We start from the raw sequence: 23,431 nt of genomic DNA on the forward strand, positions 1-23,431 counted from the left end.
GTAGACGTTTCATCTCTTGCAACTTGCAACACTTCCGAGAGTATATATATATAATTTTGTTAGGGTCATGTTAAGTTATTATAAATCAAGTGGTGATTCAAGAGATTCTCTTAATATCAGGAAAAAAGAAAAAGGAAAAAAGGGAAATAATTGATGAGGCAGAGAATATTCTCAAGGCACTAGAAACTGTGAGGGTGGAATCTTATTAGAAAAAGAGGCAGGGGGGGGTGAGGATTCTCCCGTGAGAGATTTCGTCTGCGGAAAGTGAAACCGACCTGTTCGTTTGGACAGGCTTAGTCTTGTCCGCGTCAGCACCTTAGAATAACTAAGGAGACGATGGATACATTATCTTTAATTGAGCAGACTGCGACCATTACATAAGGATTTGTTTGCCCCTATAGTTGTCGCCTCCAAGTGGAAAGATTCCAAGCTTTCATCCACCCAAAAGATTCCTTCTCGTTGCTGTTGTAATCGACTTCACAGATCGGACATTCTCTCGGCGTCTCGGTGAATTCTGCAGATGTATTGGCTTAGATCCTTTCGAGGCTTGCGCACCCTCCCATACGGAACAGATCGATGCTCTATTGGCTCAAAATGAAGAAAGCCGTCTTGCTACTGAAACTTACTACTGCATTTCTGTCTCCAATAAGGAGGAAGGCTTGCAGATGGTGGCTTACAAAATTGCGGCATTATGAGCCAATCATCACACACCAAGTTTGTCATGCCAATTGAATAGGCTTTGAGCGACGTCAACGAAGGTGACGGGGGCACGAATAGATCTGTATTTGCATGAAAGACGCTTTGGATTCCATAAACTATGCTGCTTATGGTGTCTTTCTTGCAGCAAGTGGCTGACTGCTACTGCTCCTTGTTGTTTAATAAGCACTATGGGATCAGCATGCAACACTAAAGGTGAAGCCAATAATGGACGCCTGAGTAAGGGAAGGCTCTTTGCTCGTCAGGTTGCGTGCACCGTTGCATCATCCGGTGCTTGATCGTTGATGCGTTTATGGAACATGACCGTGTTCATAATTTATATCACCTTTCGTGAGCAGGTCTTGGTTTGAAGTTTCCACTCGCCAAGCATTAGTTTGGACTTGGGATAGAGTTCCCAAAGCAGCAGCAGCAGCTGATGGAACAGTGCTTGTAATTAATGTCCGTGACGGCACCTCCATCTCCTGATAAGATCAAGTTTAGTTTGCTTAAACTTTTGCTAGCTGATGTGAAGGCTGCTTCGGTCTTGTTTGCATGAATAAGATGATCTAAATGTTTCACATGAAGCTCTCTCTCTCTCTCTCTCTCTCTTAGCAAAACAATTATTATAGGTGTATATGTCATGGTTTACTATTCAGAATGTTGATCAATTGGAAGGAATCTAAATGAACACATCACAAAACATTGATACTTTGAAATATTATGGTATAAACTTTCGAAAATGCTGACTAGCTTAGCTAATAAAGATCGATCCTCTTACACCAAAAAAACAAAAATCGTTTGGCTGATATGGAATTTAAGACCCTGAATAACTCTGACTTGTCATGCTCGAATAAATCACGGAATAAATGATATTAAAGCCTCTCTTGTGGATTATATGCAGATTATGCTACCTCTTGTGGATTAAGGAGGAACTCATTGGACGTGGAGACAAGTTCTAATAAGCAATAAACAACATTATTTTGGGAAGTTTTAAACTAATTTCATCAAAAGAGTCAACTAAGATTTGTTTTTAGATGAGATCGGGTTTGCAAGAAATTTGTGGTAACAAGTCAAACCAAAGCGTGTCAAAAGAGTTTTACCCTATAAATTGTGATTGTGTCATGAGGAGGATGTTCTACGCTTGGGCCAACCAACTATCAAGCAATGTAAATCATTCAAATCCAACAAGATTTCCTTGTGTTCCAACACACTCTTTTATAGTTCAATTGGATCAACCCTAATTATTAAAGACCAATTGAGCTAAAATTATGATGATAATTAACATTCTGACCACAAAAAGCCGGAATTTTAATTAATTTATCCATATATAAATGTCAGCCATATCAAAAGTCCACTTGTACATCCAACTATCCTCACACAAGTCAACCCAAAACGTGCAAGTTTACAACTAACTGATCGATATTAATGTATATTCCAAAGTATATGCTGGCCGATACAAGCTGTGCAATCATATCTCAAGTTGCTTTGTTGATCAAAATATGTTTAAATATAATTATTTTTTATTTACTTTTTAGGGGTTATTATTATTATTATTTGCATGGATGCTTTTGTAACACTCTGATTAGTCCTACATCGAAAATGGATAAGATTAAAATTGACTTATAAGAGTTTAATAAATATATTATTTTCAACTTCAACTTAAGTATTTTGATAAGTAAAATAAGTTAGACGAAATTGATACGCTAGATAGCTCATTAAACTTGGATTGTGATATTTAGTATTAGAATCGACTTAATAAGTAAGTGACAATATATCATCTTTTTAATATTTTTCTAAGTGTCCTCTCAATCATCCTTTCTTCCCTATTTTTCTCCTCTATTGTTATTATTATTATTATTATTATTATTATTATTTCATCAATATTCTTTTATATGTAATTTATTTATCTGTTATCATTATCTTATGTATTACTATTTTCATTTATATCTTTTAATTTTTTGAATGACGCATTTATATTTCTATGCTTACTTTATTTAATTTTATGCTTTCATTATATTTTCATTTATTCTTCATGTTATTTTATTCAATATAATATAATACATAATTTATTTTGCTTATTACTCCTGTCATGTTTTATTGTTTCAAACGCTCTATATTGAATTATTGGGAATGTAATTTAGGTAAGCTTGCAGTTGCTTTCGAATGGGTTTGATATTTTGGATTCCGATTCCCTCAACCAAATGCTACGAACGAGATGTAATCTAACATGGTAAGATCTTTGTTCATAATAAAGGATAAAGATGATTGCCCGGACGAACAGCATATACACACAAAAAAAAAAGGAAGGAAATTATTGCTTAATACATTAAAAGATAATCAAATTCTGATCCTTATTCGTGCATGGATGCATGTGAGAAGGAAAGCTGGGAATTAATTGTTATTACATGTGATATCAGAAGAAGAACTGCTCATGGAGACAACTCTTTCACTGAACTGAGGCTGGGTTTCCACCCACCCAGCGTTCCTATCTGTTGTTTCACCTTCTTGAATGGAGGAGTGAAAGGCTTGTTTTGTTTGTGTTGCTCAGCCCCTTTCTCGAACCTTTTCAGGAAGCACTCAGCCCATGTCTCCTTCGAAACGTAGAAATCCTTGGCAGAACAGATCGATTCATCTGATAACTCTTCTCTTTCCTCAGCATCTCTGACGCTTGCTTCCTCGACGGCTGCTGCTCCGAGACCTTTTTCTGGACCATTACGAATGTTTTGTCTCAGCTTCTTCACCGTCGATCGCGGCACAAGGTAGAACTTCTGGCCCGGGATTAGCCTTTCCTTGGGGCTCACAAGGGATTCATGGGGTCTCCTGAAGACGTCCGGCCTCGTGAGGCATAGTCCTGGGTACTTCTCCATCACCAATTGCGCTGAGACTGCACCTGCATAAAGTTCAACCATCCCACCTGCAAGAACCACCCTCACCACAGAATTCTTCTGCTGCCGATGCACTGTACCTGACAGCGAGATGAAGTCTATTGATACGACCACTTCTCTATCTTCGCCATTCTTCCTCCTCTCCCCGTCTCGTCCACTGCAATAGCGAGTGATATGGAAGAAGCTTCTGTAGGGTGCCATCAATACCCAGTTGCATCAGGAGAGAGCTCCGACTTCGAAGACCCAAGTGATCTCTCAAGGATGAGAGAGTGGTAGCTAATTGTAGTTCTCTCGTGGAAACATCTTCCTAGTTATAATTTCGATGCTTGTGATGATTTCGATGGCTTGTGGACAAATGATGGACGAAACAAGAGCCGGCCTTTAACGCAAGGTTCAGAGAGAGGACAAAAGGATAGAAACCTCTTGCTGTCTTCTTATCCTCATTGCTGCTGACTTTGATTTTAGCCCAACACTTTCAGATCATCCGAAACTATATATATATATATATATATATATATATATATATATATATGGATTTCAAGTCAAGAACTTTCGAAGTTCTCTCAAGCATGCATCGTATCAAACATTAGCTCTTTCAATCTAAAAGAGACAAGAAGCAGCGAAACTTGTACAGATTCGATTGGCGAAGTATGGAGTCCTGTGTTCCATAGGTTTGCACGTGATCCCTTGACTGGTGACGTGGTGGCGGTTTATGAGGAATCATTCAAACCTGCACATGTAATCGATAGCAAGTAGATGACATGTCCAGTTTACAGCTTGATTTGGGTACCTTAATGCATATCCTCGTATGTCTGGATATGCATGACACGCATGCACATGCAACTCCACGCATAATCCCAATCACGGATCATCTCTTTAGACGTGCGTTCAAGGCTGCGGCTCGCCTGTGTCAGCTGCGGCAGAAACCACTGCAGGAGTCGACTTAACCATAGTTTATAATAAGTATATCGTCCAATAAGATCGCAGCCCACTTTTAGCGAGGACCCACGGTTCCCTCCAATGATAGAGCATCATTTAGACGTTTCCTGTTTTACGTATGTCATCATCTTTGCTCGATGCGCGTATGTGGTTTTATTTCCTCTGTTGACGAGTCATTCGAGAAATAAGAATCGTCAAGGAGCTTCTCGTCCGGTCGTTATAAAGACGAAACCCTCGGCTGCGGTTCCCTCCCTTTGGCACCGCCGCAGCTCGCGATCTCTCTCCTCATTTAGAGCGTGAGAGAGAACGGAGGAGAAATCTGTGGTGATGACCTCCTCCTCCTCTCCTTTTTATTTTGCTCCATCCCAGAATGCTGATTTCTGCTTCCTTTATGCGGATCTGCGGTCATTTTGCCCTCTATTTTCCCTTGATTTCTGGGTGCTCTTTTTTGTGGATTTCCTTTTAGCTGATTCTTGCTGAATCAGGTGGTCTCGCGCCGATCTGGTGGTTGGAGGTACCCTCGGAGGATCGAGTCATTTGCTTGCCATTTTAGGGCAATTTTCTTGTGGCAGAGATGGTGGGGAGCGTGGGGAATGGCTTGATGGATCTGTGCGACAAGGGGAAGGTGGAGCCGTTGCCCAAGGAGTTCGATCCGACGGATATCGTTGAGCCGGTGCCGGCGCTGGATTTGGAGGGAGTCGGAGGGGAGGAGGGGAGCGCGAAGAACAGGGAGATCGTGCTTGGGAGGAACGTGCACACAATGTGCTTTACCATTAAGGAGCCGGAGGTGGATGATGAGGTGACCGGGGAAAGGGAAGCTTATATGGCCAGTGTTTTGGCGAGGTACCGGAGATCACTCATTGAGAGGACCAAGCACCATTTAGGTATAATTTGAGCTTCCATTTTCAATTATTTTCAGAAATTTCGCATTAACTGTAAGATAATTTGTGATCGGACCTTTTAGTTTAATAGTCAAGTAAGTGAAACTAATTTAAGCACTTCTCCGAGCAGCGTAATGCCTTTTACTTCTAATGAGAAGAAACATATTCTAAAATTCATGCCAAGATCATATTTTGTGTAAATGTTTGGCCAAATTTATCTCTGGCATTTCTTGATAAGGTCAATCGAAGTAAAAAAGCCATTTCTGGATATTATATAGTATATGGTTTAGTAGATTTTTGTGTTGATCCGCCTGTTAAAAGTTGAAGACTGATGTCCATTATGATTCCCATGAAAAATTAAGCTGACTGTGTGCCATGTGGAATTTGAAGTTTCGTTTCTCTGGAAAAATCTGATCTTGTTGTTCAACATACTTTGTAGATTCATAGCATATTGTCCTGTTGTTTTCTTTCTATGTATTTGACAATGAAACGTATGGTGTGAAAAGTTTTCAAGGATATATAATTTATGCAACTGGTTGCTAGATGCTTTGTATTGTTTAGGCTTCTCATACTCCATGTCTATCTATGTATGATTCTCTTATAGGTTATCCATACAATTTGGATTTTGATTATGGTGCTCTAGCTCAGCTGCAACACTTCTCCATCAACAACCTTGGTGACCCCTTTATCGAGAGTAACTACGGTGTCCATTCCAGGCAGTTTGAAGTCGGGGTGTTGGATTGGTTTGCTCGCCTCTGGGAATTGGAAAAGAATGAATACTGGGGTTATATCACGAACTGTGGTACTGAAGGGAATTTGCATGGTATTCTCGTCGGGTTAGTGTCTTTTCTTCACTATTGTGATTTGATGCTTTGAAAAAACTAGCCTGCTTAGGAAACACTTATTCAAATATAGTGCAAAATCTGCAAGACTGCTGCATGACAGTAAATTTATCTGAAATTGGATTGCCAGGAGGGAAGTTTTTCCAGATGGTATCTTGTATGCCTCGAAGGAATCCCACTACTCAGTTTTCAAAGCCGCACGGATGTATAGGATGGAGTGTGTGAAGGTTGACACTCTGATCTCTGGGGAAATTGATTGCATCGACTTTAAAGCTAAATTGCTTCAGAACAAGGAGAGACCGGCCGTTATCAATGTCAACATTGGTGAGACACTCCGTATTCCTTATTTCAGTCTATTCCCTAATGGCAATAGTTCTTGACCTCTTAGCTCATCTTGTGCAGGAACTACTGTAAAGGGAGCAGTTGACGATCTTGATATGGTAATACAAACCCTTGAAGAAAATGGCTTTAAGGGTCGATTCTACATCCATTGCGATGGTGCCCTCTTTGGGCTCATGATGCCATTTGTTAAACGTGTATGTTCCACTCTGTCTTCTATTATGACTACTAGCTTCCTATGCGCATATGCATAACCATCTTAATGCTGCTTCGCAAAAGGTTTTGTCATTTGACCACAATATCTTCATCTCATAGATCATATGCATTTACATCGTTGCTTATATTAGATTTTCTTTCTGGTACTAAAGTTTCCATAATTGCTTTACTATGGACAGGCACCTAAAGTGACATTTAAAAAGCCTATTGGAAGTGTGAGTGTTTCAGGTCACAAGTTTGTGGGGTGTCCTATGCCTTGTGGTGTGCAAATAACAAGATTGAAGCACATCAACGTGCTTTCAAGTAACGTAGAATATCTTGCTTCCAGGGACGCCACCATCATGGGGAGCCGAAACGGTCATGCTCCAATCTTTCTCTGGTACACCCTGAACAGAAAAGGTTATAGAGGTTTTCAGAAGGAAGTTCAGAAGTGCTTAAGAAATGCACACTATTTAAAAGACCGTCTGAAAGAAGCAGGAATTGGTGCGATGCTTAACGAGCTCAGTAGCACCGTGGTGTTTGAGAGGCCAAAAGATGATGAGTTTGTCCGGCGGTGGCAACTTGCTTGCGAGGGAAACATCACACATGTTGTGGTTATGCCTAACGTCAACATCGATAAACTCGATAGTTTCTTGGAAGAACTATTTCAGAAACGCTCATGCTGGTACCAGGACGGAAAGATGCCACCTCCCTGTATCGCTGCGGATATAGGCCAGGAGAATTGTTTCTGTGTTCTGCACAAGAAATAATGTTTTCTTGTACTAGGTCCTTCGAGATTGTTATTTGATTCGATGAACTTTTAAGTTTTTGGTTGCTTATCGTAGCCAGAGTAACAATCGACTATCGTCCTTATATGATTTGCTTTTATGTTGTATGTGTATTGTTTCGTTCTATCATCTTAGGGTAGCACGACATTTATCTGATTAGCTTTGGCTTTAACTGGTATCTAACAGTGGAGACGCATCATTCTTTGTTGTCAGAACATATGGAGTGGTGTCGAGCGGCAGTGCTGTGGATTTAGGCATTTGCGACTGACCACGTAAGTTATCTTCCTATATGCTTTTGAAAATGAAGATATCTTAAAAGAATAATAATAATAATAATAATAATAATAATAATAATAATAATAATAATAATAATAATAATAAAAGAAAATGTTTTGCTTCTTTGATGCAGATATGATGATTAATCTTATAATCTGGGATTTCAGCCCTGTACAGGTACTACTTACTAGAGGTAAATTATAACCTCCGCGCAAATTCAAGAGTAACTAAAAGCTTGGATTGATACATCCAAATGTAGTGTGAATTTACAATAACATTCCTTTGCTAATTATACAATTCAAGTAATGAATTTGATTTCATGTAAAAATTTATATTATTATGCATGTCGCTTGACTTGTAGGACTATGAGCATTCTATATCCAAATGTATATATCTTGAATCACACTATGTACTTTCACACTAAGCAAGCTAAAATCTAAGCTATTTGCCTCTGTCTTTGTCTTTGTTGCATAGAATAAATATAAATTTTTAGTTAAATCTGATTTTGTTTTTCAGCTGATTTTGACTCAATCTAGGTCTTTATTCTGAATTAATCTCAAGTTAAATCTTGTTGACACCGAATAAGCTTAACTCCTGTTGTGCCTGACAATATTCTTCTGATGCTTAAATTAGTAAGTGATTCAAATGATTTAACTAGCATTTTAGAATAGAGAGTTTTCCTATCAATGTTAATGGGAAACTTTTTTTATAGTAAGTTCTGAGTATCATTACCTTCGCGGTGTGCGTTAATCATAAAGATCGTGATACATGTTCCTAACGTGATAATGTTCGACTCACTCTATCATATGATGTCGATTATACGATGGTGAGATATCAACCACGTGATAATCATCGGGCATTGAAGTGTTGATCACTTAGCATTGAAGTAACGGGAGATATCAACAACTTGACGCGGAGGTGCCAATCACCTAACACCGCCTCACATTTACCTGTTTTCAAAAACCTGATACGGTATGAAAACAATTACGAGTTACAGCTTATAACTATTAAATTAAAGTTCTATCAAATAAAGTTCACCCCCTCCCTAAACAGGTTCGGTTGTTTTCATTGCGCCTAAAAATGAGAAGACAAGCTTCAATTGGAGCAACCGCTAAAGTTGAGTCAATGAGAACCTTTTTGCTTCAAATTTCACACTATGTTGATAGATACCTACAATACCATCAATAATCATACTACAATAGATGTAACAGTCTGAGGTACTGATGATAGAACACCAGTCCATGAGACTGTAATTAAAAAAACACAAAATAAAACAAGATACAAATTCCTAATAGCCAGACAGGCCTCTGAGTGCATCGACAAATAAGGTGATAAACATAACTTCACAAGTCTTCAAGTTAGCCACAAATTCTTAAACCTCAGTTAGTATCAGCACATAGGCAGTCATAAAACTGCACATAGGATGCACAAGTGAGAGTAGCCCTCTTATGGACTCCACTATATATGTATACTTAAACCTAAAAAGTTATAGACAAATCTAAATCAGTATATTTAGATTCAGTTTCTTCGAGCCAACGACATTCTATACAAATGTTCACGGAGATCAGTGCAACCAGTGCTATGATTGGTCATTATTGCCTGCAGACTTTGGTCCACTGTCAACATCTGATGACCGAGATGCACCTTGCTTAAGTATTGATTCTTTCAGCTCCTTGTACCTTCTCAGCTCCTCTAATCCCTCTGCTGCAGTCTTCGACTTCAAGAGCACTGAAGCTAAAATTTCTGAAGTAGAAGCAGGGCACTCGCTTTGTTCCGTGTTAGCTTGATCATGTTGGACACATGGATTCAAGGATTCATCCATGAAGACTTGAGGGGGTCTGCACAAATTGGAGAGATCTTGCCGAAGAGGTGCTGCAGTCATTAACATTTGTACAACAGCACCAACGACAGCATCTGGAGACCTCCTGATTGTCATAGAATAGCCATGTTTTCAAAGATGGCAGAGGTTTAATTCAAAAATTAAAAGAAAAAAGACAATACTCCTTGCAAGTGACCAACATGATATATGTCCATGGTGCAATCTTAAAGATAAATTGCATAGACAGGTGTCCTTCCAGTGCTACATGAAAAAATTTGAACCCATTCCATTATTTGACTGTGAAAAATATTGCAACACAGATTTGCTATGTCGAGTTGGACAAGATCTAAACATATTATGATTACTATAACCGCGATGACAAATAACAAAATTTCAATAACTAGTCATTCATCTACAATTCCAAGAAACAATTAGTAATGACAAAGTGCTATTTCTAAAAATCTACTTAACTATTTCAAACGATGTAAAGCAATACTTTACTCAATATCAGAGTGAAACTTGACCTATCCAGTTCAAGCAGCTACATGGACAGTTTTCTTTTGGTCAGATCTATAGAGGGAATAATGCCAGAAGCCTTAAAAGCTTTCTCATTGTTTCTTACACTTGGTCTTCCTCTCCGATTGGTGGTACTTGTATGCATCAGACAACTCATCACTTCATTTAAGAGTCTTCCTTTAATTGGTTTGAACCAACTCAAACAGTTTTGTTTTTACTTCTCATCCCAAACTTGCCATCCATCTCATAACTTAAAAGCAATGTATAGTAACCTATAAGACAGCGCCGTTGTCAAGATAATATGCATATCTAGAATCCACAATTCTATGCGATCCTCTAAGTTGGTTCATGAAATCTTCATCTGTCAAAATGCAGTCCAACCTACATAACTCATGCTTCACTTGGATGTTCCCCACCTTTTTTTATTTAGAGACAGATCTAAAGATATAATGACTATATAGCCGCAAGATTGTGCTTTGGTTGATGGTGTGGTGTACTTCGAGGTGACCGCCAAATATCCCCATTTAAGCAAACATTTGCAGATTACCATTGGGAGCCAATTTATAAAACAATTAGTCAATTTCAACCTAATAAAAGCACTTGCAAACTTTAACAAACATTAGAATTTTCAATTTCAAAAGTGCAATAATAATTAAATAAATAGTTCATAACCTGATTCAGTTCAAGCATATGGTTCACTATCTGAACTAGATTCAGTTAAAGGATACTACAATCCAAAAGATGAAAATCTACAATAAACCTTGATGGATAGTTGATTTATCTCAAACCAGAATGCCCATGGTATGAGAGAACTAAAGAATATGTAAGCCTGTACTCGCATTTGCACAAAAGATTAATAGGCCACATAGACGCCACATCGAATGTCAGTAAGTACCAAAACACTGTAAAAATACTGACAATTCCTTTCTTTGCAATGAGCACTATCTACTAGACAAAGCCTGAATGCTAGCAGCAATGAACAAAAGACCTTAGGTACAACATGCAGCATACTTGAAGAGTTGAACCAAAATTCAAAGAAGCACATCAGGGAATAGATTTAGCTGCTATTATTTCCAAATATACAAATTCACTAACTCATATGTACAGCTAGAGCTTCATAGTACATAATCCATGCAAAAGAAGAACCCAATGGATGGCGATCTTTAGGAACTTAAAAATACAGCAGGATACCTGTTGCATGATTCTGTTACATCTTTATAATCAGCAAATGGGCAAGCAAACCCAGAATCATCGAACTTATCCAAGAGAGACGATCCACTAAAGCTCCTAGAGAGTGGACCTTGTGTTGAACTGCTTGGAAGTTCAGCTAACTTTTCAGTGTCATCTTTACCAGATGGAAATCCCTGTATAAATAAATACCTTAGCAAATTTACAACCTCAACTAATGTTCGTCGATGGTGCTTTCAGGAGGAAAAATCATAAAGGCAGCACCTTCAGATAAACAGTTAATTTCAACTTTTCTAGATTAAAATGAAAAAAAAAAACATATTACCTTGACAAGGGTCGGGCCAGTCTGATAGTTCCCGTATCTTAATGTATCCATCTTTATTTGTAGCTTACCTTCAGAGGAACATGCCTTTGTTTGAGATGCAGTGATAGGGTGTGCTTTGGCAATATCAATCTGAGAACTCCCAGACCTGTAAAACACAGAAATATTGTTAAGTACATAGCTCAAGATTATTATCTCAATTGGGAAACTGAATACTGACTGGAGAGCATTTGGTGAACGTTGACCAGGCAAATGGGCTGGTGAAGAAGGAGATGATGTCGGTGAAAATGGAGAAGGCCAAAACTCATCAAAACTCATATTGTTTTTATGGGTCACAGCTGCATTCTGTGGTTCTGAGATTACTGGTGGAGAATGATCATTGCGATGAGTAAGAGGAGGAAGACACAGGCTTGGATTACAACGGATGCCACAAGCTTCGGAGCATGCAACTGATGGACAAAGAGGTACCGAAGCTAAAGCCCCATGGTCATTGCTCCAACTGTGCTGTCTGGTAAATGAAACTAATGCAGGAGATGATTGTGCTGAAGGAAGAGACTTCAGCCTTCTAAAAGGATCAGTGGTTGGACTACCAATATAATCCAATATAAATTGCAGAGACAAAGGAGCAGAAGGTTCGGATCTAATATCTTCCAATGTACGAAGGTACTGCACAGACAAACTCAGCCTACCTCGAGGAGTGTCAATTGGCACAAAAGTAAATTGGTTCATCTTGGCCTCATCCTCCTGAGTGAAAGGTTGAATGGAAGAAGATATTCTGTGAGACAGACTAAGCGGACAGATTTGGCCTGAGGAATTGAGCTCATGGAAAAGCTTGTACGTAGGTAGAAGCCTAATAAATACATACAAAGAGCGAAACAGAATGATATATCTCTTATACGTTTTCTTGTAGAATGCTGTTTCGGAAGAGCAGGAAGAACCCCCATTATTTTTCGTACCACATTTACGTATATCCTTATGATTCTTGCTACTGCTGCTCTTATGCCTTTCGTACTGCACAATCCACCTCTCAACAATCTTCCAAGATTTAGGCTCCAGAGCAAGATCAGAATTCTCAGAGAAATTCCGCAACAGGCATCCACCAAGAGGACGGGCCACATCCGGGACCAATGCCCTACGGATGAGGATGATATCGATGACCAAGGGCTCGAGATTGCTCTTCCGCCAGATGTCAAAATTCTCAAGAGCTGCAGGGCAGTCCCGTAATGCCAGGTTGAACCACTTATCCCTTGGCATGCTGCTTGACGAGGAGCATGAGGAGGAAGGAGACGACATAAATTGATCCACGGTATAGTTACGGGAGGAAACATACGGAGATCTCGACTCGAGTATAATGTGAAGGCTCTTTGCAAAGAATTCTGTGATCACTTGCTCAATGATAGCAGATTCTGGGGAGGAATGGCTTGGTGAAGTGGCCATTTCAATCCACAAATTCCGAGTAAGTCCTGGAAATCTCCACTAAAGATAGAAATCCTTAAAAGCAAATAGGGAATTGGGTCATCAAATATTCACAAAAACTCCACTTTAAGTCGAGTCGAAAAACTCAGTAAGCACCCAAAGCAGATTGCTTGCCGGGGGAAATCAAATGAGAAAGAATCGGCACATTATATTTCGCAATCGTGAACCTAGACTTCTCCGATTTCTGAAGAAACTGGTTCAGGAGAACTTGACGAGGTAGATCAATCGAGCGAATGGCAGCACGCAAGTTAACATCTCTCAAGTAAATTTTTCAATCTTGTCAGACACAACTCGGAAAAGAAAAAAAAAAAATCCTATTCCCAGTGGATTTATCGATCAACGACTGTGGACTCCAAAAAGAGAGGCTAGAACCCCAGAGCGAAAGTCAAAATCGAGTGCTATGAGCTTCTACCGAGAAATCAAACGACCATCTAAATAAAGGATTTCCAGCATTGACTAGACCAATCCAATCTACAACCAAAACATTCAACGAAAAAGAGATCCGACCAAAAAAGTCCCACCAAAAACAAGATCAAACAACGGTTTTGGCAGTCCGCAGTGGATAACCAATCAGTGATTACTGTAGGGAAGGGAAATAATCGGGCGATTAAAAGCGCCTACCTCTGGAATCGATATTTGACTCGACTTAAATCCCGAAACCGTTTCGAGTTGGATTGTTAGGGTTCCAAAAAATCCTCCCCTTCGACCTTTAATCTCCCACTACCGATATCGAGAAACCCTAGATCGACGGCATCGTGCGGAGAACTCTCCGACGCGTACGGGCATGGAGACGCTCACGTATATACTCCGTAACTTCAACGAATTTACGGATGGACCCGAGGCGGTGCACGGACCCCCAAGCAGTGAAACCTCCGACTCCTGGAATTTATAGTGCAGCCGGATATGATTACTCGAGGTGAGACATACATATCGGTGACCGCTCGTGCCATGGCCGGACTTCGCTCTATGGGAATCCATGATGCGCTCCGGTATGAGTTACTTTGGGCTCACTATGGCGACATCGTTGACCGAAATGAACGTTAGCTTTTACAAAGCTCTTCTATTTCACTTTAATGTGGAAGTCAATTAGTTTGGACTTCGGAACACCGGTAGATATAAATTTGTTGATGAACTTTCCTAATTAATTATATTAGACTTCTTAGAGATTATACATACTTGACATTATTAGAAAATTATAGATTATTAACTTTTCTAGTCAGTAATCATTGAAAGATAGGAGAAGACGAGTTTAATTCTCTTACATGTGATTTTTGAATTCGAGTATGATATCTCTATCATTTCATAATTAACGAAATAAAAATAATAAAGAAGGGGAAAAATAAAAAAAATATCAAATTAGATGTATATTAAATGTTACAATAGAGATATATATTTATTAACTTTCCATATATAATAAGAATATATTATAAATGATGTGTCAAGTGATATTCTGAAATGTGACTCCTATATCTTAATTATTGTGTAATTATAGTAATTCCGAATATCTTCTTAATTCTCATAAACTAGCACCAAAAAAAAAAACTCGATCCATTAAATATATTATGATATTTTTTTAAAATTATTGAATTATCTATCAATTAAACTACATGATTTCCTAATCACTTATTCATCTATTCATCCTTTTTTAGAACTTCTTTACCTCGTTTGGTCTAATTTTTACAAGCAAATATAAGATTTCTAAACTTATCACTGTTTCATATTTCTATATTTGAATTGTAATATTTATTAGATGCTTTATAAAAACAACTTTATCATATTTCCTTAATCCTCATATCATAAGCAATTTTAATCATTTTTCATATCATTAGTGCCTTTCTCAGTACATAAACTATTATAAATGTGCTTTGCCATACTTATAATTTTTTCCCTTTCGACTACTATATATATATATATATATATATATATGCTAATATTCCTCTTGTTTTAAAAATAATTATAATAAATTTTAAAAAAAATTTATTAGTAATTATTCTTTAAATACACAATCATATATCTCAGTGCATGAGTGATGGACCATTATGGATTACCACAAATAACTCACTCCATATTTTTGCTAGTTTAGCTTACTCGTAGATTGTATGTTTTGAATATATGAATCCAAAAAGGTTGCGAACAATACACCAACAAATCAATGCCTGCATAAAATACAAGTATGATGTGTTATGTTATGTCAATAAAAAGTGTAAAAGACATTTCATACCTATTTTAAGCTTGATATATATGCACAAACTTATCAAAATATGAATGACAATCAATTCTTCCCAAATAAAATTAATAATTTTTTCTTTTATCATCAACTTGTATGTCATATAAAAATGTATCACTTCTTGTTTACTCTTTAGATACTCTACGTAAAGTTATCTATCACCATATTTAATCATATATATATATATATATGAAAAAGGGTGTTTTTTTTAACAAATGATGTCTTTTGTTTCTAATAATGCTCAAAATAAGTGTGTTCACCTCAATGTATAGTTCTTGCCATTCTTGGAGTCACCTTATAGCCCAATCTATATAGTGGACGAATTCAAGTGGATGTTATAGTATTTTCACTGTTTTGATCATTGTAATAAAAAAATTATAAAACATACTTGAAAATATTATAAATAATACGGATACACTTATAATATTAGTAAGTCAATTTCAAGCTTAAGAATTTAATATTATAAAGATATACGAGTAAACTAAAATATATATAATATAATATCACTCATAATATTTTTCAATAGATTTACATCAATAAAAACTATAAAGTTGTTAGAAAATACTATGAGTGAATCAAATAAAATCAAAATATACTATGAATAATCTGATATGCCATATTATGATTTAAATACATATTTATAATAATTCATAAATATCACCTAAATAGGGATAAAAGAAATTTGACATGTCATAATGTTTTCGCCACTACAACAAAAATAATTTAAATAACTTAAATGAATTTCTAACATCCATCAAATCAATTATAAGACTAAAAATATTATATCATAGTAGCTTAAGAATGGGGTAATATAATATCACTTATAGTATTTTATAATATTTTTAGGACATCAACAAAAATACTATAAATAAACTAAATAAAAATCATATAAAAATACTATAAATTTTATTTTCAGAATTTAACTCCCTGCATATATATATATATATATATATATATATATATATATATTTCAATTATGTTGGCCACCATCATTTCCAGTTGGAATCTACCACGTTCAGCGGCCCCCAGTCACTTCCAATTGGGATTTGCTACGCTTCAGTGGGGCCCATCTCGTCTGCGCCAGCTAATCAAAGAGTGGCTGATGGGCTGGCGTGGGCGCACGCCCACCCGTCCTCGAACCTTCCAACACCGCACGTGATGCCGGACCTGATCCGACGGCGTAGATGACCCTGATCCGAGCTCCATCGGACGATTGGCGTTCCCTCGAGACAGCTCATTGACGAACACAAAAGGCATATTAGACTTCCGTGTATAGCTCCAGCGACAAAACACTGGGTTTAATCCTTTTATTCGACAGTCTCTGCGGGATCCGCAACACGTATCCTAAAGCCCATAAGTGGAGCCAATAGAAGGACCATTGAAGCTGTCTCGTCGCTGGGCCGAGACACAGGAGCTGCTTGTTCTTTTCCTTTTTCTCTCTCTTTATCTTTGATCTCGCGACTGCAATGATACCCGCAAAATTTTCGTGACAGAAATTTAGCGAAATCCATTCGATTTCTTCCTATTTAATGCCCTTCCACTCGGCTCGCTCCCCGTCTCTCTCGTCGCCGCTCTGCACCTCTCACTCTCCATCTCTTGGGGAAGCGCAGAGGGGCTTCGGTGTAAGGTCAGTCGACTTCGTCTTCCGATCTGTGTTAAGCATGTAGAATGCCATCGATTTTGGTTTATTTTTTAGGTTTTCGCGAGTTCTTTTGTAGGATCTACGTTGTATTAGATGCGTATAAATTGTTCTATTAGCTGGTTCAGAAAATGATTGTTGATTCGTATCGGTACATCGTGGATCGAGCGAAGATTTGGTAACTTATTGACCTTCGGTGTTCAGCTTCTCTGTTCTTGCCTTTTCTGCCTCATTATCTTGTTTCTTGATTCTTTAAGCTTGCGATGATAAGATATTGTGTTTGGATATTGTGTGAAGGATTGCTCTTCCTTAGGTTTCTGATTCTGGAACAATTTGATTCTCCCATATATTGCTTTTATATTGAGTTCCTCTATTAATATCTGTTTGATGATATTTTTATTCTGATGGTCGATCTTAAAATATGAAAATTACTTTCTGTTGATTGTTCATCAGCTGTGAAGCTGAAATTTGGAAAAGAAAATATTCAATAACTGCTTTTTTTAGGGAAAATATCGAATTATTACACCTGGAAATATGTTAGTTATGAACAATATGAAGTGGTCAATGATTTTACCTGATTAATTCTTGTCACATAATATCGATACTTGCTTTGAAACTTTCGAAACAGTTTCGTTGTAGTTTCTTGCTGGACATAGTTGCAGATTTCTCGATTACTCTTTTGAGTGTTAAACCAGCCTTTCCTGTGTTTATGGAAGGATTAGTGTATATAAATAGAAGATTATTTTGATGTTGAATTATCGGGTATTAATTTGCTAGAGCATGTGGGTCGAATTATATGTTCTTTCTTCTTCGATTTGGTTTTGCAGATATCCATAACATGGCTGACGGCGAGGATATCCAGCCTCTTGTCTGCGACAATGGTACTGGAATGGTCAAGGTTAGACATCCTTTTCCTCTCTTATGTTATAATTTGTCCCTCTTTCCCTGATCATGTTGCAAACAACAAATATAACTGTTCTCTTTCAGGCTGGTTTCGCTGGAGATGATGCACCTAGAGCTGTATTCCCTAGCATCGTAGGCCGACCTCGCCACACTGGTGTCATGGTTGGGATGGGTCAAAAAGATGCTTATGTTGGTGACGAGGCTCAATCAAAGAGAGGTATCCTGACCTTGAAGTACCCTATTGAACACGGCATTGTTAGCAACTGGGATGACATGGAGAAGATCTGGCATCACACCTTCTATAATGAGCTTCGTGTTGCCCCTGAGGAGCACCCTGTATTGCTCACCGAAGCCCCTCTCAATCCCAAGGCAAACCGAGAGAAGATGACCCAGATTATGTTTGAAACCTTCAATGTTCCGGCTATGTATGTAGCAATTCAGGCTGTTCTTTCCCTTTATGCTAGTGGTCGTACAACCGGTATGCCTCACTTCAACTTGATTAAAGTCTCAAACATGACATGTAAATGCTGATCTGTGGCACTCTTCTTAATAGGTATTGTGCTTGATTCTGGTGATGGTGTGAGCCACACTGTTCCTATATACGAAGGATATGCCCTCCCTCATGCCATCCTTCGTTTGGACCTTGCTGGTCGTGACCTCACAGATGCTTTGATGAAGATTCTTACGGAGAGAGGTTATTCCTTCACTACCACTGCTGAACGGGAAATTGTCAGGGATATCAAGGAAAAGCTTGCCTACGTTGCCCTGGATTATGAACAGGAGCTGGAGAATGCCAAGGGTAGTTCCTCTGTGGAAAAGAGCTATGAGTTACCTGATGGGCAGGTCATCACAATTGGTGCGGAGAGATTCAGATGCCCGGAGGTTCTCTTCCAGCCATCTCTGATCGGCATGGAGGCTGCTGGTATCCATGAGACCACTTACAATTCCATCATGAAGTGTGATGTGGATATCAGAAAGGACCTGTATGGCAACATCGTTCTCAGTGGTGGTACGACTATGTTTCCTGGAATCGCTGACCGCATGAGCAAGGAGATCACAGCGCTCGCCCCAAGCAGCATGAAGATTAAGGTGGTTGCCCCACCAGAGCGGAAGTACAGTGTCTGGATTGGAGGCTCCATCCTTGCTTCGCTCAGCACTTTTCAGCAGGTAATATCTTGATCCACATTTGCAAATTATCAAGATTCAGAAACGTTTCGCTGCTATTTCATGATCATAAATTTTTACTCTTTTTTTGTTTAATAATGCACCAGATGTGGATCTCCAAGGGCGAATACGAGGAATCCGGTCCTTCCATTGTCCACAGGAAGTGCTTCTGAGTTCCATGGTCCCCAAGTCACGGTTACTACTCTTCATGCTGCTTTTCAAGACTGAATCACGCAAGTCTTTTTCCAAATTGATGTGGTTTTGTTGGGGGTATGTTGGATTTGCTCGAGCTGTACCTGTACTTTAGGCACCATAAATATATGTGAACTGCCATAACATCACTGCTTAAAATCTGTTTCTGCAATGAAGGCTATTTATCGGAAGTTGACAATGGTTGCCTGAGTCTGACAGTCCTTATATTTATTCTTTACATAACCACTTAATAATTTGCTTCATTACGAGATTTCTCATCTCGACAAAAACTTTTGCTTCATCACAGCAAGTTCTGCCTTCTTTCTTTTGACATGTCGATGGGATCTGAAACAACTCGAGGTGGTCATATGATGCAGAATGCTGTGAACCATGTGAGTTTTTTCTCCTTGGCTTTCTTTTTCCTTGTGGACCAGAAGGGGACCTCTATCAGAAAAAGTACAGGACTTGTTCCTTCAAAGACCAGTGATCACATGTTCCTCCATTCTTGTTTCGTGGGAATCTCCATAATTGCTCCTTGTGGTGTGGTATATCTCATTCTTGTTCCTTGAGAATCTCCATGATTGTTCCTTGTGCGGTCTATACGCTTTAACTTATCTGTAATATTGGGTGCATTTCCCATCACATACTCAATATCCTTAAGCATGTCATACACACACAACTCCAATGTTTCTCCCTACATTTAAACCTCTATTTTTTGTAATATGTACTCGGTCATGCACCTTTACATTTGGAGGAAGAAGCACAGCCTGTCCTGTTTTCAAATATAATTGTGAAAACTTGACTTTATTTAATATATGTATATATTTCTAAAAAATAAGTAGAATATTAAGATTATTTCTTTATGATCCGTGAGAGATCATGATTCGAATCATAAAAATAGTCTGTATATTTACCCTCCTCTTATCATTTTTAATAAACAAGAGAAATATATATAATATTTATCAATTCTATTCTAAAATTTAAGCTCTGTAAGGTGATTTAGAGAATCACAAATTATATAATTTGAGATGAGAAAGTATTTATCCTGTCATGCATCTAAGTTGATACATATACCTTTTTTGTTTTTGCCTATATGCTCCTCTTTTTTTTTCTTTTTTTTTTGCATAAATTCCTTCTAATCACTACAATCTCTCATTATCTATCTATTTATAATATCATGCTATAAATTATATATCTATAAATGCAATCATAAAATGAGTAGCCATATTTGTAAAATATACAACTGTAATATAAATGTACATGTTGAATTTACTAATACTTGTATTATCTAATGCATTTGCATGCACAAAAACCATGGATCCAATAGCTCGTACTTTTAGATAAATTCTGTTCCTTATAATATCAAATGTAAAAAATATTTTTAGTAATAAATAATAATTACACCATCATCTCCGTCATCAATAGGTAATGGTTATTCCCTTTTCTTCCATGATCTTGCATCTTCATTTGCCTTCTTATGCTTCATGCTGGAATATAATTTTTTTCTGGTGATAATTGGTCTCAAATAAAAGAGAAATAGGAAAACAGGAGATAAATGTAAGGTGAAATCTGTTGGAACTTAAAATGAGGTTCTAATTATTCTTCACTTTAAACTTATTGATAGTTTTAAAGAGAGAGTTAAAAGAAAACTGTAATTCTTAACTATGTTCCCTATGAGACCGAGACGTGCGTCTATGTGTGTCTTTAATCCCTAGAGGTCCTGTCTATTTATAGACGAGAGCAGAGGATCTAGGATAATATATTATGAATCGTACTTTAAGTGGACTTCTATTCTATTAGGTAAAATATTTCAACAAAATCTAATTAGTTATATTATATATCTTATCCAATTATAAAGAGCCATAAAATCTAACATTCTCCCACTTGACCCATTAATTGATAAGATATAAAAGAGATATTCAAAATCAAAATAAATAAAACAAAATTTGTTTGAAAAATAATTTTACCTAATTGGATTTCAAAGAATTTTGAAAAAAATATTTTATACATGGCTATGAATTTTAAAACAAGCTAATAAGTCCAATAAATATAATAATACTATATTAAGTCCAACCATCAATGTGAGTCATAGCGATTGTATTTCATCAATGTCATACTCTCTTCTATGTACCACAACATTATTAGTCTTTCCTAATATAGTCCATAATGACCCCCGTAATTTATCTTGTCAAGACAATCCTATTATTACATTCAATCATAATATGCATAAACATAAATGTAAATAGGATAGTAGAAACAAATCACTTTACTTAAGCAAGAATAATGTCAATAATAACATCCACATAAACATGCATCACCATATCTTTTATGACTTACTCACAAGCCCCATTCTAAGAACACGTTCTTTGAATAATTTACACTATAAGGCTTTTGTCAATGGATCAACAATCATCATAGTGATGCTCAAGTTCTCAATTGACACTTTATTTCTGGACTCTTTCTCTAACCACTAAATACTTTATCTCAATGTGCTTGGATCCACTAGAGTACTTGACATTCTTAGAGAAGAAAACTGTTACAGTGTTATCACAAGTCCTGAGATGAAATTTCACAACCATAAAGCTTGATTTGTGGCTTCAAAGCATGCCACAAATTCAGCTTCCATTGTTGATGATGCAATAAGTGATTGCTTTGCACTTTTCCAAGAAATTGCCCCACTAGCTAACAATAATACAAATCCTGAAGTGGACTTCCTTCTAGCGAGGCAATTTACAAAATTAGCATATGAATATCTTGTCACTTCAAGCTAATCTGATCTCTTGTATGTGAGCATATAATCTTTCGTCTCTTGTAGATATCTCATTACTTTCTTTGCAGCTTTCCAATGTTCCATTCATGGGTTGCTTTGGTATCTTCCCAACATTGTAACTGTAAAATTGATATTTGGTCTTATACAGGTTTGAGCATATAATAGACTTCCAACTGCGCACCCATAATGAATATTCTTCATTTGATTTTTTTCTAAGTCATTTCTTGGACATTGGTTTTGACTGAATTTTTAATCTCTAGTAATAGGTATATCATTGGCTGAGTAAAGCTGCATATTAAATCTCTCCAAGATACGATTAATATATCCTTTCTGGGACAATCCTAATAATCCTTGAGATCTATATCTGAATATCTCAATACCAATAACATATGCTGCCTCATTCATATAAACCATTTTAAAGTTCTTGTTGAGAAATATCTTAGTTTCGTGTAATAATCCAAGATCACTATTGGCAAGTAAAATATCATCCACATATAAGACCAATATAATAAACTTGCTCCCACTTACCTTTAGATATATACACTGACCAATAGTATTTTCCTTAAATCTGAAGGAAGTAATAGTATTATGAAACTTTATATATCATTGTCTAGAAGCTTGTTTAAGGCCATAAATGAATTTTTTAAGTTTACAAGCCCAACCTTCTTTTTCTTTTTCTATGAATCCTTCAGGTTGTTCCATATAGATTTCCTCATCTAGATCCTCATTTAGAAATGTTATTTTCATATCCATATGATGCAACTCAAGATCATAATAAGCTACTAATTCCATAACGATTTTGGAGAAAAAGTCTCATTATAGTCGATGCCTTCCTTTTGAGAAAAACCTTTAGCCACAAGTTTGACTTTATATCGTTCGATATTGCCCGTTGAGTCATGTTTTGTCTTAAAGATCCATTTACAACCGACTCTTTTATAATTATTGGGCAATTCAACGAAATCTCAGACACCATTCTGGACCATTGATTTTAACTCTTCTTTCATTGCATCATACCATTTTTCAGAATTATTATTTTCTATGGTTTATGAAAACGATAAGGGGTCTCTTTTTATTCCTATATCATAATATATACCACATAATCATCAGAAATGACATGTTTCCTTTTCCTTTGAGATCTTATCAAATCTATCAATTGTGATTGTTCTACAAGATCATCAGCAACGACATCAATATCATGTGAGAGTTCTTCGATGTTATTTTGTTGTTCACCCTCATCAATACTCTTATTGATTTGAGAAATAACAATCTCTCGAATAGGAGATGATATGAGAGAATTAACCTGAATCTCCTCAATATCAAAATTAATCCTTCGAGATTTTTCACTCCCACCGATTTCACCATTTACTAAGAATT

The 23,431-nt window shown here is 37.2% G+C and overlaps 4 protein-coding genes across 6 annotated transcripts; 2 read left to right on the plus strand and 2 right to left on the minus strand.

Moving 5' to 3' along the window:
- Positions 1–2,993: 2,993 nt before the first annotated feature.
- Positions 2,994–3,988, minus strand: LOC135639821 (uncharacterized). The gene has a single exon (XM_065153760.1). It carries the CDS (start codon positions 3,780–3,782, stop codon positions 3,126–3,128), a length of 657 nt encoding a protein of 218 aa, XP_065009832.1. The 5' UTR covers positions 3,783–3,988; the 3' UTR covers positions 2,994–3,125.
- Positions 3,989–4,648: 660 nt separating this feature from the next.
- On the plus strand, positions 4,649–7,672 carry LOC103989057 (serine decarboxylase 1). The gene is made up of 6 exons (XM_009407797.3): positions 4,649–4,844; positions 5,006–5,404; positions 6,006–6,237; positions 6,374–6,567; positions 6,646–6,779; positions 6,978–7,672. Exons 2-6 carry the CDS (start codon positions 5,095–5,097, stop codon positions 7,545–7,547), a joined length of 1,440 nt encoding a protein of 479 aa, XP_009406072.2. The 5' UTR covers positions 4,649–4,844; positions 5,006–5,094; the 3' UTR covers positions 7,548–7,672.
- A 1,498-nt stretch (positions 7,673–9,170) lies between these two features.
- Positions 9,171–14,037, minus strand: LOC135585458 (autophagy-related protein 13b-like). 3 transcript variants are annotated; one of them, XM_065154970.1, is made up of 5 exons: positions 13,784–14,037; positions 11,907–13,162; positions 11,690–11,834; positions 11,368–11,540; positions 9,171–9,766 (listed from the first exon to the last, which is right to left on the minus strand). In XM_065154970.1, exons 2-5 carry the CDS (start codon positions 13,121–13,123, stop codon positions 9,421–9,423), a joined length of 1,881 nt encoding a protein of 626 aa, XP_065011042.1. In that variant the 5' UTR covers positions 13,124–13,162; positions 13,784–14,037; the 3' UTR covers positions 9,171–9,420. The 3 variants fall into 3 exon arrangements, with proteins under 3 accessions (XP_065011042.1, XP_065011041.1, XP_065011040.1); XM_065154969.1 differs by having other exon boundaries at positions 11,907–13,177; XM_065154968.1 differs by having other exon boundaries at positions 11,907–14,037.
- Positions 14,038–16,860: 2,823 nt separating this feature from the next.
- On the plus strand, positions 16,861–19,478 carry LOC135641074 (actin-3-like). Its single transcript, XM_065156101.1, has 5 exons — positions 16,861–17,016; positions 17,856–17,926; positions 18,016–18,409; positions 18,485–19,098; positions 19,203–19,478. The coding sequence occupies exons 2-5, from the start codon at positions 17,867–17,869 to the stop codon at positions 19,266–19,268; spliced, it is 1,134 nt and encodes a 377-aa protein (XP_065012173.1). The 5' UTR covers positions 16,861–17,016; positions 17,856–17,866; the 3' UTR covers positions 19,269–19,478.
- The last annotated feature ends 3,953 nt before the right edge of the window (positions 19,479–23,431 follow it).

Source organism: Musa acuminata, chromosome BXJ3-6 (assembly GCF_036884655.1).
Source record: "Musa acuminata AAA Group cultivar baxijiao chromosome BXJ3-6, Cavendish_Baxijiao_AAA, whole genome shotgun sequence".
Classification (NCBI taxonomy): domain Eukaryota; kingdom Viridiplantae; phylum Streptophyta; class Magnoliopsida; order Zingiberales; family Musaceae; genus Musa; species Musa acuminata.

Excerpts from the sequence above, each read along its gene's own strand:
- LOC135639821 (XM_065153760.1), bottom strand. The coding sequence starts at position 3,782 with ATGGCACCCTACAGAAGCTTCTTCCATATCACTCGCTATTGCAGTGGA.
- LOC135585458 (XM_065154970.1), bottom strand. The coding sequence starts at position 13,123 with ATGGCCACTTCACCAAGCCATTCCTCCCCAGAATCTGCTATCATTGAG. Across the intron at positions 11,835-11,906 it reads CGTTCACCAAATGCTCTCCA|GTCTGGGAGTTCTCAGATTG; the intron begins GTCAGTATTCAG and ends TGTGTTTTACAG. Across the intron at positions 9,767-11,367 it reads GTAACAGAATCATGCAACAG|GAGGTCTCCAGATGCTGTCG; the intron begins GTATCCTGCTGT and ends TATGACAATCAG.
- LOC103989057 (XM_009407797.3), top strand. The coding sequence starts at position 5,095 with ATGGTGGGGAGCGTGGGGAATGGCTTGATGGATCTGTGCGACAAGGGG. Across the intron at positions 6,238-6,373 it reads TTGCATGGTATTCTCGTCGG|GAGGGAAGTTTTTCCAGATG; the intron begins GTTAGTGTCTTT and ends TTGGATTGCCAG. Across the intron at positions 6,568-6,645 it reads CGTTATCAATGTCAACATTG|GAACTACTGTAAAGGGAGCA; the intron begins GTGAGACACTCC and ends CATCTTGTGCAG.
- LOC135641074 (XM_065156101.1), top strand. The coding sequence starts at position 17,867 with ATGGCTGACGGCGAGGATATCCAGCCTCTTGTCTGCGACAATGGTACT. Across the intron at positions 17,927-18,015 it reads ATGGTACTGGAATGGTCAAG|GCTGGTTTCGCTGGAGATGA; the intron begins GTTAGACATCCT and ends GTTCTCTTTCAG. Across the intron at positions 19,099-19,202 it reads CGCTCAGCACTTTTCAGCAG|ATGTGGATCTCCAAGGGCGA; the intron begins GTAATATCTTGA and ends ATAATGCACCAG.